Raw genomic sequence first — 17,952 nt, 5'->3', positions numbered from 1 at the left:
AAGACGTACGGCCATCACTGTTATACCCACAAACTTAACAGGAAGTCTATCCTAAAGTGCCTGGGCCATTACACAGATGGATTTCATAATATTGAGTACGATACACAAATCATGAGGTTTATGTAGTTATCATCAATAACAGAAAGGAAAAAGGTCCAATAACCTTACCATCACCCACACCCATGCTCACAGTTAACTCATTTGGTTTGAATGGCATTGCCAAAACCACTGCTAATATTAACTAGTTCTTTCTATAGCAGTGAAATAGTTCTGTGCCTACTAGACCTACGGCCAGAGTATCTTTCCCCCTATTGCCTCAGGGAGGTTTTCTGAATCAGTTGGATTCTGTGGTCTTCTAAGCTTCTCTATTCGCCCGTCTCTACTTTTCGGGTCCCTACTGGGAAACTGAGAATACTGCCCAGGTGGACTTCCCAGGAAATCTTGATCATCCTAACGCTTATAGACCATTTTGTCTAAACAACTGTTTTTTATTGAGGGGGAGCCCAAGATCAGTGGCCCACTGTCACACAGGAAATGAAGCAGGAGAGCTGTGGACAGCAGTGATCTGGTCCCTTTTGGTGCTCTACCTGCCCCGTGCCCTGTTCACCCCCATGCTCCTCCTTCCCTGGCTCCTTGGTGCCTCCTCACTGCTTCCAGGTCCCTTTGCTTTGTCCCCTAACTTTTACCTAGATGCTTAGACCACTGCAGGCGGACCAAAGCATCCAGTGCACTCAGAAGAAACCCATGGTTGAACAGCAGAACAGCCAGGGATAGCCTCACTTCTGCCATCTAACAAGCCTCACTCCCATTACAGAGGCAAATTAAGGCTTCTTCTTTGTAGGCTTTCTGGGTGATTCTGACCCTCACCACACTCTCCTTTCTCTCAGTTCCTCCAATCAGGTTATTTTTGACTTAGCGGGTTTAGTGCCTTGCCCCATCTTTTCTAATACTGTCTCCTAACTGCTTCTTGTAAATCAGGTCCCATCACTTGACAGGACAGGCTGTTCTTGTTTTCCCCTCTCTTTCTCAACAGCCAAGAGGACATCAAAAGATGCCTGCTGTTGCTGATTTTAAAGCTATGGATCCAGCCGGGAGGTGGTGGCGCACGCCTTTAATCCCAGCACTCGGGAGGCAGAGGCAGGAGGATCTCTGTGAGTTTGAGACCAGCCTGATCTACAAGAGCTAGTTCCAGGACAGGCTCCAAAACCACAGAGAAACCCTGTCTCGAAAAACAAAAAAAATAAATAAAAATAAAAAATATAGCTATGGATCCACAGACAAAGTCTTCTCTCTATTTTAATAAAAACCCTCTTCTATGTTAGGAAGCTATATGGCTGTTAATATCCAATTTAATATTTTAAATACTTATATTTGTTCTGCCTGTAATTGTTCTCGGTCCATTTTGCTGGCAGAAACCATCTAGCCCCGCCCCCTCCTTCTGACCCTGTGTTACCTGTATGTATTTGGGAAACTGTGTGGACACGTAGACGTCAATCTCTCCATCCTCTCCCTTGGGAACAACAAGCATGCTCTGGGTTTCCATATAGAAATGCTCCTGGCCTCTGATATGTATTTCACCTGTTACAGAAAATACTTAGACGTCAGAAGCTGGCAGAAAAGCAGGCAGTCTCTCCCACCCACTCCTGTTGTCTCCTGACACAGAAACTGCACTGAGTGAGCTCTAGACAGAGAAGCCTCACCGTGAAGGCGAAGAATCCCAGTGTTCAGCTTCCAGGGCAAAAGCAGAGATATAGAGGGGTATCTTGGGCCTGTCTGTGTGCAGCCAGAGCCCTAAGGAAAGACCTCTGAGTCTCTAGAGTCAGAATTCTGTGACAGGAGACTTCTAGGTCCTAGACAAGAGGAATATTGTGCTCCTCCCCCTAAATGTATCTAGTTCCCTGAACCCTACATGTAAGCTAATCTAAGAAGTATGACAGTTAATTGTCCAAAATCGAGTCACCGTGTCATACACAACAGAAATGACAACAAGAGGCCAATGGAGAGAACACGGCCTGTGTGTCTGCATTCTAGAACTATCTCCCAAACCCAACCCAAAGTGAAGAGGACCTAATGTAATATTACACATAATTGTTATCTACCAAATATTGACACAAGCCAGTAAGGGTGTGCCCATGTTCTGCTGGTGATGCTGCCAATATCACTGGGCTTTTGTAAATGGAACTTAGATTCTCTTTTCTCCACCAACAAACCTGACCTTTCCCTTTGTTCTCCAGATAATAGGGTAGCCCTTCCCTGCATAAATCTCCCATACTGAAATCTCTATTTTTTACATATTATTTCAAAATAAATCCATTCCTCTCCCTCTCTCTTTCCCTCTCCCTTTCTCTCTCCCTCTCCCTCTCTCTCTTTCTCTTTCTCTCCAAACTGACAGAAGTCCCTAAAGCTGGAGGGACAAAACAGCATGAACAGGACTTCAGGATACAATAAAGGACCCAACAGCAGTTGCTCTCAGAGTTTCTGTTATCCTGCACCTCATGTGTGCCAGTACTGGCTCTAGAGAAGCCAGAATTCCCAAAACACCCACAGGCGAAGTACAAACCTCACTCCCACTACAGAGGTAAATGAAAACTTCTTCTTTGTAGGATTTCTAAGTGATTCTGACCCTCGGCACACTCTCCTTTCTCTCAGATCCTCCACTCAGGTTATTTTTGACTTAGCGGGTTTAATGCCAAGCCACGTCTTTTCCAATACTGTCTCCTAACTGCTTCTTGTAAAGTGGATTCTATCACTTAATAGGACAGGTGTTTCTCATTTTCCCTCTGTTTCTCAACAGCCAAGAGGACATCAAAAGATGCCTGCTGGTTACATAATTAATTTTGAAGCTATATAAAAAAAAAAAAAAAACAGCTTCATGAACGCCAAAGGACCCTAAGGAGAGAAAACTAGGAAGACAGAATCCCTTTACCCAGAAAGCAGTCGATACCAACAGATGCCACAGAAGGACCTGGAGCCCCAGCTCTCCTTGCAGAGGTCAAGAGGGGAACCCCAACTCCCACCCATGTCAGGGTGTTATGAGTACTACCCAGCTCCTTGCTGGGCCATGTCAATGATTCCAACAAGAATGATATGGTAGTAATGACTTTAATCCCAGCACTTGGGAGACAGAGGCAGATGGAGCTCTGTGAGTTCAAGTCCAGCCTTGTCTGCATAGTGAGTTTTATGACAGACAGGGAGAAAAACTCAAATAATAATAATAATAACATCAACAACAATAATAAAAAATATGCCAATCTGAACAATATAATAAACAGACTATAAAAAATGGAGTCTCGAAAAACCAAAAAAAAAACAAACAAACAAAAAATGGAGTCTCATAAACTATGTGGCCAAGAACAGGGAATCTGGTGTTTATGTCACTGAAATCAAGTATTTAAGAAGTAATTGTTGACCATTTTCCAAACTTGGAGGATAATAGAAACCCACAGAGTTAAGATGCTGAGTGACCCCCAAACTGGATAAATCCAAAGCAATCCTCGGCATGACACAGCACGGTTCAATTTCAAAAAAAAAAATAAATAAATAAATAAACTAAAGATTAAACTAAGCCATATCCTGAAAGCAGCCAGGGAAAAGGTTGGTGCCTGTTTTGCAAGAAGAAAGCACTTCTAAGAACACTCTATTAGTTCTCCATGGTAACCATGGTGACAGAGGAGCTGGGACAAAACTTTCAACTGTAGTCAACTCAGAATTCTGTATTTGATGAAAATATCCTCGAACAAGGAGCGGGAAGTCACAGTAACAGGACAGGCTGGCGATGGACGAGAAGATGCCCTGCTTCTGGGTCCCTCACATGGCTTGTGGATCCCACCAGAGACACAGGGAAAGGTGGTTTGAATGGGGACTTGCTCCCTGGGAGCAGCACCTCTGAAGCTGTGGGATGGTTTCTAGGAGACAAGGCAAGACCTAAACTAGACATGACTAGAAAGTTTCCCTGTGGCTCACTGTTAAAGCAAGCTTTACCTTCAAGAATTTGATCAGCCATTTTGAAGGCTTCATCCACATCCCCGCACTGCAGCTTCCTTTCCGGCCCAAAGAAGGACTTGTGCCTTATGGCTTCCTGGAACGGGAATGGGGAGGAAAGCGAGGCTTCCTGGGTTAGAAGCCTGGGAGTCCAAGCCCTGTGGAAAATGATCGTGTCTGGGTCGCGTTCCTCTTGTGGAAGGAATCCTGGCATTCCCCCATTAGCCTTGGGATGCTAAACTGAAAGCCAAGCTTCAGAGATTCTCCAGGAAGCGAATGCAAACGTGCCCAGTGAGTCCAAGGACACAGCCTGCTCAGAAAACACCTAATACCTAGGGGATCCAGTGGAGAACGATTGTGTTCCAGGCTGACTCAGACCGAGACAGAGCTGTCCATCCCTGGTCATTGCCCCCACTTCCTAGTGTTTGCAGGGCCTCTCTGAGCATCATCTGTGGCAGGCGCACATACAGCCTTCGGTGACATGAGACACATAAAGGGCTCCATGGCGTAAACACCTATAAATGCTGGCTAAACCACCAATGACTGGAGTCACTGGCTCTGTCTGCTAGAGTCACGCTCGTCCTGGAGGGCCATGAGCTTTTCCTTTGCACAGGACAGTGGGGCACCAGGGGCCACCAGCCCCAGACTGACGGCTCACATAAGGCTTGCCAGGGTACCACAGCCCTGGAATGGACCGACCGCTGCCCACTCACACCGGCCTTCTGGCCCCTGATCTGCCTCCATCAGCTTGACCTCATACCTCAATCGTCAGGATCGGCGGCTCCAGGTCTTGGTAGACGACCTTCACTCGCTTCGCTGCTCGTTTGGCCTGGGTCTCAGACTCAGCGATCACGGCGCAGACCAGATGGCCCACGCAATGCACCTGAGGCACGGAAAGGAGGCACACACAGCTGGGCTCCTCTCGCTGGCTGTGGTCCTTGCTCACACTCTTAGAGAGGCAAACTCTACTTGTGTGGGGCAGACTATGGGGCAGACTCTGAGGACCGGTACCGTGTGCAGCCTGACTTGTAACATGGAAAAGCCATGAGTCACATGGCCTCCAATGGTGTGCACAGGCCTGCCTTGGGGAGCTTCACACTTGACTTCAGACTCGTGAGGGCCTAGCTGCCTTTAAGGGAGAGCCAGAGGCTGGGTTGTTTGAAATTAGGAAGTTCTTTTGGGTAGACAGAGGACTGAGATGTCTCAGCTATGTGGAGAATCTCGCTCCCGTCTTTGCTGCATTGCAGTAGCCTGAGATCCCGTCGTCAAAGTGAATCATTTGATGCCTTCACCTGGCCTGTGTTAGAACAGCTCCCCACGGCTTCACCCCATCTGGGAAGCAGTACATGAAACAGACACATAAATAAAGCGTGAGCTCTCACTTCAGGAATTACGGTAGGCAGGGGGTTATCTACAACATGTAAATGAACTTATCACAAGGAGAGGGGGCTGAGACTATTAGGTCTTCCCTGAAGGGAAAGTGTTGTATGGTCAGGGTCTGCTCGTCTTTGCTGAGCTCATTATAAAATGCCATGGGATATGGAACAGTATGGATGAACGAACCGTGGACTCCTTCCTCTAGAATCTGAATTCATTAAACATACAAATTCCAAGTTCCCTCCACATATCCAGCAACCCCCATTCACTCCTCAGAGAGGGTAAGGCACATTGCTCTGGGGAAGGCCCAATGCCGTCCCTACTATATCTAAGCTGAGCAAGGTATCCATCCAAAGAGAATGGGTTCCCAAAAAGCCAGTACAAGCAGTAGGGATAAATTCTGGTGCCACTGCCAGTGGCCCCTCAGTCAGCCCCAGCCATGCAACTGTCAACCACATTCATAGGGACTAGTTTGGTCCTATGCTTGTTCCTTCCCAGTCCGGCTGGTGTTGGTGAGCTCCCATTAGCTCAGGTAGACTGTTTTAGTGGGTGAACCCATCATGGTCTTGACCTCTTTGCTCATATCCTCACTCCTCCCACGACAAATTAGACACGATCTCTATGAAAACATGAGGTGCCACTGGCTGGGAAAATTGTTCAAACAGAAAGCAAAAAGGCAATACCTCATCTGTGGCCAGGAATGTCACTGTGTCAAAAGTGTTTGCATCTTGAAGATGATCTGCAGTAATGATGTCCACCACGCCTGGCAGGCTGAGCGCCTCGGACAGGTCCATGGACCTTGGGAAACAGAGCAGACAGCTTCTCAGAGCAGACATGTGGGCCAGAGACACTGAGAATGTGGCGGTTAGGGAATAAGGACCATAGGAGAGGTAACTACTCTGACAGTTCTCTGCCAGACACAGGACGAAGTTGGGGCACAGTCAAGTGACTCTGTGCAGGATGTTCGTGAGGAATCCGACACTTCCAGCCCATGTCCTCTCTAGTTTTGGGGTCACCAAGCTTCGTTCACCCCCTCCACTCCACTACTTTCCATTAACAGAGCGGAGTCAGACATCGAGGAGAATCTCCCCAGCGGCAGGGTGAGGACACTTACACGATCTTAGCGTGTGCTCTGGAACTGGTTACGAAGGTCAGGAAAAGCTCCCGGTCGACTGCAGGCATGTCGTCACAGAAGATGGCCTCACCGGTGGCATGTTTAATCCCGGAGAGGTGCATGATGGGACGCCCAATCGGGTCCTGAGGAATCTGCTTTGGGTCCACGCTCTGTGGAATAGAGGACCGACATCTAGCTTTTAGGTTTCCATAGAGACTGCAGGGCTGATCACAGAGTGTGTCTCCCATGGGAGAGTAGCGGTGTACATGTATGCTGAAGCCACAATACTCCTGAGTGTGAAAACTGCCATTGTCTTCACTATTCCAGACAGCCTATCAGAACACTTTAATAGTCAGACTGGAATGTGGAAGTGTGACACATTTTTATTTTCTTAGCTTTTGAAACGCAGATCCCAGATATCTCTAACAGAAACTCCACTGGTCTCAGCACATGGGTTTCAATCCTTTCTTTATATGACACCAAATCTGCACACTGGGATTCAGGCTGGAGCGGGGATCTGAAGCGGCCCCAACATCCACCAGCTCCACCAATCCAACTCAACTGCCCTGCTCCCTGACAGCGCCCCCTCCCTCTCCTCAGAGACCTGAGCTGGGGAGGAAAACACAAACAGATGATACAGCAACACCAGGCTCTTCTGCTCAAGTGCTGCAGAGAGAGAAATCGGTTTCTCTGAAAAAAATCTCCCCCAAAGTACAGAAAAATCATATTATATAGGCTCTCAGCTTCCACACTATCTGAGTGAAAAATTACCCACATCTCTTTTTTGTTTTTATAAAATACTCTCAGAGATTTTCTGTTTCCATCCTGAGGAGCAGAATTCTAGGTAATTTATCGGCTCGGACACTGAGCCAACGTGTTCCCAGGGATCTAAAAGGCTCCTGGAGTTTTCTATTATTAATGCTAACACCTTTTACTGTAAATAATGGAACATTTCACAACTGTGAAGAAAATCTTCTGAAACTTCACTGTGTTCAGTGTGCCAAAAGACTGAGGGAATTTTCAAGCCCGTGACAGCCAGATGCGAACGCTGATTTATCAAAGTAGCGGCCAGCTGGAGCGGACCGCGGGCCAGCGCACTTGGCTACCTCCTTCTGCTTGTTACATGGCTCGAGACAGTGGGTGAAGGTGGATAGCTGTAGTAAGGGCTGCGGGCCTCTTCCCACAGCCCGGCTCATGGTTGCCTGGCTAGCTTATGCCCCAAAATAACGACACACAAACTCTATTCTTTTAAACACTGCTTGGCCCATTTCTATTCATGTATGTAGCACCCCAGGTGCGCTTACCGGGAAGATTCTAGCCTACATCCATCCTGGGTTGGAGTTTCATCTCGTCTGCTCTGGAGAGGAGAGCATGGCGTCTGTCTCTGAGAGGAGCTGCCTTGCATCTGAGCTCACTTCCTCTTCCTCCCAGCATTCTATTCTGTCTACTCCACCCACCTAAGGGGTAGCCTATCAAATGGGCCAAGGCAGTTTGTTTATTGACAAATGACCTTCCTCCATCATTTCCCTTTTTTCTGTTTAAACAAAAAAAAAAGGAAGGCTTTAACTTTAACATAGCAAAATTACATATAACAAAACAGTTATCAAGTAAAAATTACAATATTTACATCTATTTTATCTTTATCATAACTAAGGAAAACTATAACTATCTATCTATTATTCAACTCCATCAAAGACTCCAGAAGAATACAATATTACCTAAGCAAACAAAAAGTAAGCAACTTCTAAACTCTAGAAATGACAGAGACATCTCACTGCCTGGACAGTCACCCAAAGTTCCTCTGTACCGTTGGGGCATCCATCTTCAGCCTAAAGGTCCATAGTATCCAGAGACGTTTCCATGAAGCAGGAAATTTAAAGGCAGTTCAGTCACTATCTGCTGTGTCCTGCAGAATGTCTCGCAGACTCTTTCATGAATCAGGAACCCCGAAAGATCATCTCACCTTTAGGCAAGTTCAGCAGTCCTCTCTCTGCGGGTTCTTTGTGTCCAGTTTATAAAATAGTCCAGGCAAGAGCAGTTTCTTGCCCAAATGGCTATCAAACTCCATAAGGATCCTCTTCGATGCCCATCTTCTTCTTGAAGTAGATTGGTGCTGCCAGGAGCAGAGTGTCTCATTGTCATGAAAAGCCCTAAGTTATTAAAACATTTAAAATACCATATTCTCTAGCCTTTGAAAGATATGATGAATGCCTATCTGAAATATATGCATGCACATCTAGAAAATCTAACTAACATGACTACAAACTTGACTATTATTGATAATTATCCATTAACAACCTATAGACATTACATTTTTAAGTGAACTACACAATCACAATACCTTAATCAATATCAGAAATACATATACATATAATAAAATTGACCTTAAATTAATATCAGTAAACCAAGATTCATATCAATGCAAATTATTCACATCTATATCATCTCCCTCTTGAAATGTAAAAGAACATTTATAAACAATATTTGGGAATATGGGCGCAGTTATTTCTCTCCAAACTGCTTCCTGCTGAATGGGGGCGCTGTTAATCAGATATTTCAGGGTATAACCTGTGTGCTAGGTTCATCTCAGTTGGCAGTTGAGCGAAGCAATTTTTTAAGGGTGTTCACAGCAACCCTTCAGGAGGGCGTGGTCTATCATACCATATCGTGATCAAAGAAGCAATCCACAGTGTCTCATCTTCTGTGAAAACAAAAGAAGAAACTCTTTTCCAAAGTATCATATCCTTAGATCCAAATTCTGAAGTCAAGGTATTTTGAAAATATCTATCTTGGATTAGTTCAGCAGCATTTATAAACAAATATCTTTTAGCAGATGTTGCTCTTTCCTCAGCATTCAAACAATTCAAAGAGAGCATAATAGCATACAGTATCAAGATTTTCTGTGTACTTTCCATCTTTGTGCGGCTTTATTTTAACTCCATTTTGTTTATTTTTACTTTTGTTTTATATTTTCTGTATATCTTTGTCCTGGAATAACTCTTTAGACCAGGCTGTCCTTGAACTCTCAGAGATCTGTCTGTCTCTGCCTCCCAGGCATTGGGATTAAAGGCGTGTGCTACCACACCTTGAAGTCACAGAGGTCAATCTCCCTCTGTCTCCTAAGTGTTGGGATTAAAGGTGTGTACTACCACACCCAACTGCTTTCTTCCTTATTTTTTTTAAGAACTTTTAGCCTGCATATACTTTTAACACACAATTTAGAAATTTTCTTTGTCTTTGAATCTCTCTTTACTGTATATCTCTCTTTTTCTGACCACATGAGTCTTTAATTTACCAAGCAATATCAGTAGGACGAAAGCCGTGGCTTTGACGGCTGGATCCAGCACATTCCTTAGCTTTCCAGCCTCATGGCTGAGGTACCGGCTGTAGCCATGTTTATCACCACAACTCTGTGGCGTTTCAAGGTCCTTGTCAGCAAACAAGCTACAACACTCAAATACTCTCTCTGTAGCTGACCTCCTGCCTCAGACAGTCAGAGTTTGCCCTGGCAGGATGGCCCAGAAAGCCGGCATTTTAAAACAGCACAATTTTTTTCCTGCTACGGCTGAAAACCGAAAAGCATGCCTTCAGCTTTCCACCAACACCGTTTTAAGTATTTCGTGGCAGGACCTCTTAAATGAGCTGCAAGGTTTCACAGCTGAAGCTGAGTCAGGAAGCCTCTCTTAGATGAGAGCGCTTGCTTGCCTCTAGCAAGCAGAGCAGACCCGAGAAATTGCTGCTACCAAGAAAACACGCTTTACTCTATTCTTTCCCAAGCTTTCTCAGGCTTTCTGTGGATGCAGTTATCCATGTGGGCGCCATCTGTAGTAAGGGCTGCGGGCCTCTTCCCACAGCCCGGCTCATGGTTGCCTGGCTAGCTTATGCCCCAAAATAACGACACACAAACTCTATTCTTTTAAACACTGCTTGGCCCATTTCTATTCATGTATGTAGCACCCCAGGTGCGCTTACCGGGAAGATTCTAGCCTACATCCATCCTGGGTTGGAGTTTCATCTCGTCTGCTCTGGAGAGGAGAGCATGGCGTCTGTCTCTGAGAGGAGCTGCCTTGCATCTGAGCTCACTTCCTCTTCCTCCCAGCATTCTATTCTGTCTACTCCACCCACCTAAGGGGTAGCCTATCAAATGGGCCAAGGCAGTTTGTTTATTGACAAATGACCTTCCTCCATCAGATAGCCCCCAGTCAGGTGATCTCCTGAAGTCACCAGGGACGGAATAGATGCAGAATGTCTCCAAAAGGCTTGGTTCTACTGGGGCGGGCTAGGGTGTAGATGTTAGGCCATTGGGGGAGCGCATCCATTCCTTTCTTACTTGCTGGTATGAGGGTCACAGTTGGTCTGCCATGCGTCCCTCACCCTGCCATCTACCCCTCACGGAAGAGCTTAAAAGCAGGGGTCCACTCGTCAAGGACCCTGATGCCCAACAACCCTCCTCTGTCACTGACGACCTGTGTCTGTGAGGGTCTGAAAGCGAACTTTCAAAGCAAGAACGTGACTGGGAGAAGTGTTTGTTGTGAGAGCTGAAATAGCTCTAGAAACTTGGATATTCGTGTGTGTGTGTGTGTGTGTGTGTGAGAGAGAGAGAGAGAGAGAGAGAGAAAGAGAGAGAGTGTGTGTGTGTGTTTGAGAGAGTGAGTGTTTGTGTGTGTGAGAGAGAGAGTGTGTGTGTTTGAGAGAGTGAGTGTGTGTGTGTGTGTGTGAGAGAGAGAGAGAGAGAGAAAGAGAGAGAGAGACAAAGACAGAGACAAAGACAGAGAGAAACTGAGACCACAAAATTTATCTATGTGGGAGACACAGAACACCCCAAACATTGATTCAGAACACAGCTGTCCAAATCCATTTAATATCAACTGCTCAGGAGACTCCGTTTTCTTGGATTACCTGAACAACCATCATTGACTTTGGTTCCTCCCTGAAATGCAATCCATGGCCAAAGTGCTCTAAGGGTCTCTCCATAAGTCACAGACTATGAGTGTGTTCTTTCACAGAACACGAGGGAGAAGGCAGCTGTTCTTAACTTTCACAATGTTCTCTCCCCAAGCAGTGTGGCATATTTAAATTTTTTGAACATATTGAACAGCAAACCTCCAGGGACCCTCAGCAAATTCAGTGTTCACTGTGGTGTGATTTGAATTTTTATAACGAAATCTGTCAACAGGTTGGGTGCACTGAGGTTTTAAAATCTCTTCTCATTTCTTGCTTAACAAACTCTAGGTCCAGTTTCCTGAGATTATTTCAAGAAAGCACACATTAATCTTATCCAGTTATATTGTTATGATGTTATGACAAGAACTTCCATTTGAAAGCTATGGGAAAGCCAGCCATGGCACACAGCTTTAATACCAGTGCTCAGGAGACAGCGGCAGGTGAATCTCTGAGTTTGAGGCCAACCTGGTCTACAGAATGAGTTCCAGGACAGCCAGGGCTACCCAGGGAAACCGTGTCTGGAAAAACAAACAAAAACAACCAAAGCTACAGGGTCACACACTCTCATAGTGTAGCCTGCAGCAGGAAACCTGGAAAATGCTCGCTGTGCTCTGATTGATTTCACAATAAAATGAACCTGCGGAAACCCACGTGGACAGGAAGGACTCGGGAAGAAAGTAGTCCAGTACAGGGAAAAAACAAACTAGCAGCTGTTGCAATATCTTGTGTTGTGGTTCCCTGACCCCTGGGGACAGGGGTGTGTTCTTGTCCTCTGAAATGTACCAAAACATTTCACCGGCCAACTCAGAACTAGGCTTTGATGAATAGCTACAAAGCCAGGGCAGGAAGCCAGGAACAATGGGCCTGCTTGTTTATGTCCATGGCCTGAAGCCATAGTATGTATATATATAGAGAGAGAGTTTATGATAAAACCAGGCATATTTCTTTAACATTTCCTGGTTTGCTTTGTTTTGTTGTTTGGGTTTTTTGTTTTGTTGTTGTTGTTGTTTTGCGTGATTTTTTAATTGGTTTGGGTTACTTTTCTTTTTCCCTTTTTGAGGTACTAGGTATCAAACTCAAGGCCCTGTCCATACTCCATCACTGAACCAGACTCCCAACCTAACTCCCAACCTAGTTAGGAAGTTTTAATAAATACTGAAGAAGGCAACGTGTCTCCAACAGGCAAAGGCTCTGCAGTCTTTTCTTTGAAATGCTTATTTGGTTGTTGGTTTTTTGTTTTGTTTTGTTTTGTTTTTTGTTTTTGTTTTTGTTTTTGTTTTTTTTTTTGAGTCAGGGTTTCTCTGTGTAGCCCTAGCTACACTGGACCTCATTCCTGTAGACCAGGCTGGACTTGACTCACAGAGATCTGCTGGCCTCTATCTCCTGAGTGCTGGGACTAAAGTCATGTGCCCCCACCGCCCTTCTTGTCTTTGAAATTAAACACACACACACATGCACACACGCTAACACACACACACACATGCACACACACACACACACGTGTGCACACAGACTAACACACACACACACACACACTAACCTGGTGGGTTAATGTTCTCCAGTGAGGTGTTGAATGAAGATCTTCCAATGCACTCTCATGCCTGACTTCCAGGCTAGGATAGTGAGCAGGGTCCTGTAGACAGAGGAAAAGAACAGTGGGAATTTCAATCTACCAGAATGTTCTAGGGGAGAACGCTGGTGCAGCTCCCAGCAAACATCTCTACTCTGAAGTCTGGAGTTAAGTATTCACCCTTTCAGAGCCCTGGAAATCTAAATGCCCTCCTGACCACAGGACAGGACCCTGCAGGTACATATCCTTCTCTGTGATGGGACAGACCACACGAAATCAGAATATCACTCACTGCCACCATCTCTGCTCTATTAGATTATTTTCCAGCCATCATTATTTTCTCAATCTTGTCTAGATGGACAGACTTGCTCTCCTAAGTGGCAGGAGGAGAGTATGCACCAATACAACAACAGAAAGAAGTCAAATAAAGCAGAAAAGACAAAATTGAAGCAGGAAAAGTCAGAACCAAAGCTGCTTGGTGACATCTGCAGGCACAGTGAAGGGCAGAGGTGGCACAGCTGCCGTCTCCCCACAGAAGGGACCTTTAAGAACAGACAGAAGGTCAGGCGCTACTTTATAGAAGACGTTAAATGATAAACTTCACGATTTAACTTTTATAATTAAAAAATTTACTAGAAAATAAAGCCGACAGCAGCTAGTATTTTCAAAGAGAGAAGATAAATGGGGGCAGACGTTGTCAAATATATCAGCAGATTCACCAAGCACTGTATTGTTTGCTGGTCATTAGGCGTGAGGGTCTACAGTTGCTTTATTTTCTCACTTTTGGAGACCTGGTAGAAATACGTCATTTAGAGACGATTTCCAGCTCGTCATCTCGAGCATCTGATACGGCCTATAGGTTCGTATTTATCTTCATCCATACTGAGAAGGCAGCCTTTCAAGACCTCCACGAGAGGACTTCCTGTCTTCTATTGATTTATTTATGTATTAACTTTTAGGAATTCTTTGAGAGCTCTGTATAATGTGTTTTGATCCAATTGGCCCTCTCTCCCAACTCTTCCATCCGACTTAAAGTTACTGTCTGATTTCTGTACAAGGCAAGGAGTCCTGGCTTCTCGTCTAATTGGGTTGACTGTGGCAGGAGGCTAATGAGGACAATTAGGTCCAAGTTCCTTTCACCCAGAACTTTCAGGGAACTTTTTCCAGGTGTGCTTTCTCTGGGCAGCAATCACATGGCCCTGAGCTAAGGGAAAGCAGGAAAGGAATGCCTGTGGGTCACCAGCATCGCTAAGAACTGTGATTCTACCCAGCATCCTCTGAATTGCTAGAGACCACGCCGAGCCTCCTCCCTCTGCTGACTCACTTCCCAATATGGAGGTGGCTGCCATCCACGTATGAATGAGGGTGAACCCAGACAAGGAATCAAACACAATAAGGTAAGCTTCAGCAGGTGGGAAGAAGATCGCATTCACCTCATTAACAAGTTTTCACAGCATTATCCAGACAGATGAGAAGTCCTAATAACCAAGAGGTGTTAAGCAAACCCCTGTGCAGGTCTGTGCCCTCCTTATAATCCCTCCTCAGACATACAGCCGTCCGCGAGACCTCCCAGTGAAAGCCATCAGGAGGATGTGATTCTAGTTTCTCATCCTTTCCGGTTCACGGATCCTCAGCAGCGTCTACTGCCCCAGCTTTGGGCATCACAGTTCACAAAATGGCCCACTCACCATTCTCTTCAGACTCTGGCACACCTCCAGGTAGAACTTGAAGAGAAAGCTGATAATGAGGGTCCTCTTGAACTCCACCTTCCCCCCGGGAGCAGAGCCCGGAAGAGTGACTTCATTCAGAACCAGCCTGCACGCTGTGTGGAACATCTCTTCATCCCAGGGCCTGTGAGGGGCACAGGAGGAGACTCACTGCCAGGGCTCGTGATCTCACAGGCTGGGCTAACAGATAAGGCCGATGGCTGTAGTCTTTACAGGAAGCAGGAGAGCAGGATCTACAGCCAGGCAAGCCGAGTTTAGGATACTCAGCCACTCTCCAAGCATCTTGATAGGTCTCACCCATCAGAAGTCCTTAGTTCAAGAGTCACTGCCTGCCTATTCTACTCCTAGACATTTCTGTACGCCAGCTCCTGGGGTAGCACTGTGTGTGTTCGCATATGTAACCTGCTCAGCCACTCATAAAGTAGGTTTGGTTCTCTGTAACAGGTCACGAAACGGAGGCTCCATAGTGTTAAATAGACTGACTGAGTTAAGGACACTGAACTAAGATATGCACGGCAGTCTGAACCACTGAAGGCTTAAAACACATGTGCTGAATCACTGCTCTCTTAATTCATCTAGAAAGTTCTCAAGGAGGATTAGCTATTGTTACCTACAAATAAAACAACTCAGGTAAGAAAAAGAGATTAGCAACCAGTTAGCACATGCTCTATTTTTAATCAGAATTCCCCCTAGAAAAAAAATGTAAATTTATATGAGAAGAAATGAGCATCTGATCCCCCTCCTGTCTCTGTCTCTTTCTTAAATACACATATACATACATACATGTATGCACACCAGACACACATGCACATCATACATGCTCACACACTTTGTACACAGATTACAGAATGCTCATTTCTAAATTTGCTAAGAAGCAACAAGAATGATGATAAAATGTTGGAGTTCCCAGCCATCAAACTGGGAGATCCCAAGCATTTTGTCTTCTTTCTGTTGCAGCTTCCCACAGGGCAGGTGGCTCGGGTACCTGGAAGCTAAGGACACACACAGAGTCTCACCTTCCGATGAGTTTCTGGCAGGAGTTCTTAGCACTGACGGTGGTGGGACCAACACCGCCATACACAATGGAGAGCTCCTTAATGACGTCACCTCCCTCTCTAAAGAGGACTCGCATTCCAGAATTGACAATCGCTAGTGCATTCTGCTGGCGCTGGGCTTGTCTGAAGGCTGACACAAACTCCCGCTGAGGGAAAGAAACACAGACAGAACTCCCCTGAGAGACAACTCCACCCTGAAGGGATTTGATTTCAGCACTTTCTGTTATGGCCTTGTTTTGTGTTCCCTAAATTCAGATGCTGGAATTTTAAACCCCAGTACTTCAGTTCTTGGGGTCAAAGTAAAGAGAGTCCCTAATAAATCAGGACCCTAACTGACTGGTGTCCGTGAAGAGACAAACTGGACAGAGACATGAAAAGAACCACAAAACGGTAAAAAAGAGGCAACTACAGCCAAGGCCTGAGGTCTTAAAAGACGCCACCAACCCTACTGACACCTCGATATCAGAGTTCTAGCCCTAGACGTCCCAGGAACTAAAGCTCTATTATTTGAGCCACTCTGTGTGCTTCTTTGGGACAGCAGTCTGCCTAAACCATCACATCTCAGGTGTCAGGTTTGATTCTCCCACACTACAAATGAGGAGCCATGGGCTTGGGGGTGATTCATTAATTAGTTCAAGTCTTGAAACCAGAACTCAGGCCTCAGGGTATCCAACTCCAAACCTGTGATTTCCCCCTCCAAGGTCCCCTGCAAATGTCTTTTCAGCTTCATTGAGGCTCCAGGATCTACGCAGAGCTGTCTCACTTAGGGAAGATGTCCGAGAGGGCAAAGGACATCTTTGGAAAAGCAACTTCAGAGTTTGGGGCAGAGGAAGAGGGAAGACGGTCTCCTAGTTCTAGAAGTGGCAGGGGCTACACAGCAAGGTGACAGGGACACAACACAGCAAGGTGACAGTGACCGTGTCCAAGCCTCCCTACCCCCCCCCCCCCCCGTACCAGTGGCCTCTGTCACTTCCTAGAATGAACTTCATCCCCTCTGCACACACACGTCTGTGTCCTGAGCCCACACAAGACACTTGAAGTGGAGAGGAAGGGCCATCCTCACCTTCCTGGAACACGGGATGCTCACTGAGACCAAGACTTCCTGAGGCCTAAGATCCGCATCGGGACTCTTGCGGAGAAACTGCTCGCTTACAGGGATCTGTCGATCTCCATCTGTGGAAAAATGACACCTTCTCTGGAATCTTCAGTCTCTTGAACCAACTTCCCAAACCTGGGAAATGATGCTATGGGCTGTTGTGGGTGGTACTGTGTGTGTCTGTATGTGTGTATGTGTGTGTGTGTGTGTGTGTGTAATGTCTGACAGAATCTTAAGATGTTTCCTCTAGCCTAGCCCTCCTCCCTGGGAGATAGTTTTCAGACAGACTGAGCGACTTCTCAGACTCAGCAAGGTAAAGGAAATTATTGATGTTATAGAGAACAGTCATGTTCCACACAGGACTTCCTGCCTCCCCAGAGGGAGAGAAACAATCAAGCTTAGTAATTCCCCGAGCAGAAACTGCTGTTACCTTTGGACCGTAAGTTGAGGGTACAGTTCCCCACAGCCAGGAGGGGATTCAGATCGGAGTCCAGATGTCTGCTCACGATGTGGCCCCCTAGAGACTTTAAAAAGTGGTTACTGTCACTTCCGTTACACAGTTATGAAGCACAAGCACTAAAATAAAAGTTAAGCGATGCATCAGAGAACTGTTCCTTTGGTTTGTTTTAAAGAGCAGGAAGGAGTCACTAGTTACAGTCATAGAAATCACAATGCCAGAGTTGACTTGCTAAATACATACAGCCATGTTCCTGATCTGGGACCCGGCCAGAGTTCTGAGGTGCTTCAGGAGGGCGCGGTACGTCTGTGTCTTCTCTTCAGGGAGTTTCCGTACCACATCAGCCAGAATGTCCTTCACCTGTTCCAGGCTGAGGCCAGCACCGAGGGTCAGCCCTGAAATAAAGTCTCCTGTGAGTGATGCCGTGTGGTCAGTGATGACCTCAAAGTGTTGGACCAAAGCTACAAGCATGGGAATCTTTATATTGAATCCATGCTGCTGTGCCTATCGGCCGTGGTGGAGATGGTGACGGTGATGCAGGTGGTGTGGGGATGGCAGTGGTGCGTGGATTGATGGTGGACTCGGTGGTGGAGAGCGTGAAGGTTGGATTCCTTGAAGACTGAGTCTACCA

The 17,952-nt window shown here is 46.0% G+C and overlaps 1 protein-coding gene across 2 annotated transcripts in view; it reads right to left on the bottom strand.

Moving 5' to 3' along the window:
- LOC130866786 (aldehyde oxidase 1) overlaps nucleotides 1–17,952 on the bottom strand; it is a 57,345-nt gene that overhangs the window by 23,565 nt on the left and 15,828 nt on the right. For both annotated transcript variants that reach the window (XM_057758367.1, XM_057758369.1), the window contains exons 11-21: nucleotides 17,565–17,716; nucleotides 17,295–17,388; nucleotides 16,832–16,941; nucleotides 15,730–15,914; nucleotides 14,675–14,837; nucleotides 12,957–13,049; nucleotides 6,473–6,642; nucleotides 6,042–6,156; nucleotides 4,742–4,864; nucleotides 3,982–4,078; nucleotides 1,454–1,578 (exon numbers count right to left, since the gene is read on the bottom strand). In XM_057758367.1, coding sequence (XP_057614350.1) covers nucleotides 1,454–1,578; nucleotides 3,982–4,078; nucleotides 4,742–4,864; nucleotides 6,042–6,156; nucleotides 6,473–6,642; nucleotides 12,957–13,049; nucleotides 14,675–14,837; nucleotides 15,730–15,914; nucleotides 16,832–16,941; nucleotides 17,295–17,388; nucleotides 17,565–17,716 — 1,427 coding nt within the window. The remainder of the gene's footprint in view (nucleotides 1–1,453; nucleotides 1,579–3,981; nucleotides 4,079–4,741; nucleotides 4,865–6,041; nucleotides 6,157–6,472; nucleotides 6,643–12,956; nucleotides 13,050–14,674; nucleotides 14,838–15,729; nucleotides 15,915–16,831; nucleotides 16,942–17,294; nucleotides 17,389–17,564; nucleotides 17,717–17,952) is intronic.

This window comes from Chionomys nivalis, chromosome 26, assembly GCF_950005125.1.
Source record: "Chionomys nivalis chromosome 26, mChiNiv1.1, whole genome shotgun sequence".
Classification (NCBI taxonomy): Eukaryota; Metazoa; Chordata; class Mammalia; order Rodentia; family Cricetidae; genus Chionomys; species Chionomys nivalis.
Note: the sequence above shows the minus strand (reverse complement) of the source record. Positions and strands in the feature narration are given on the sequence as shown.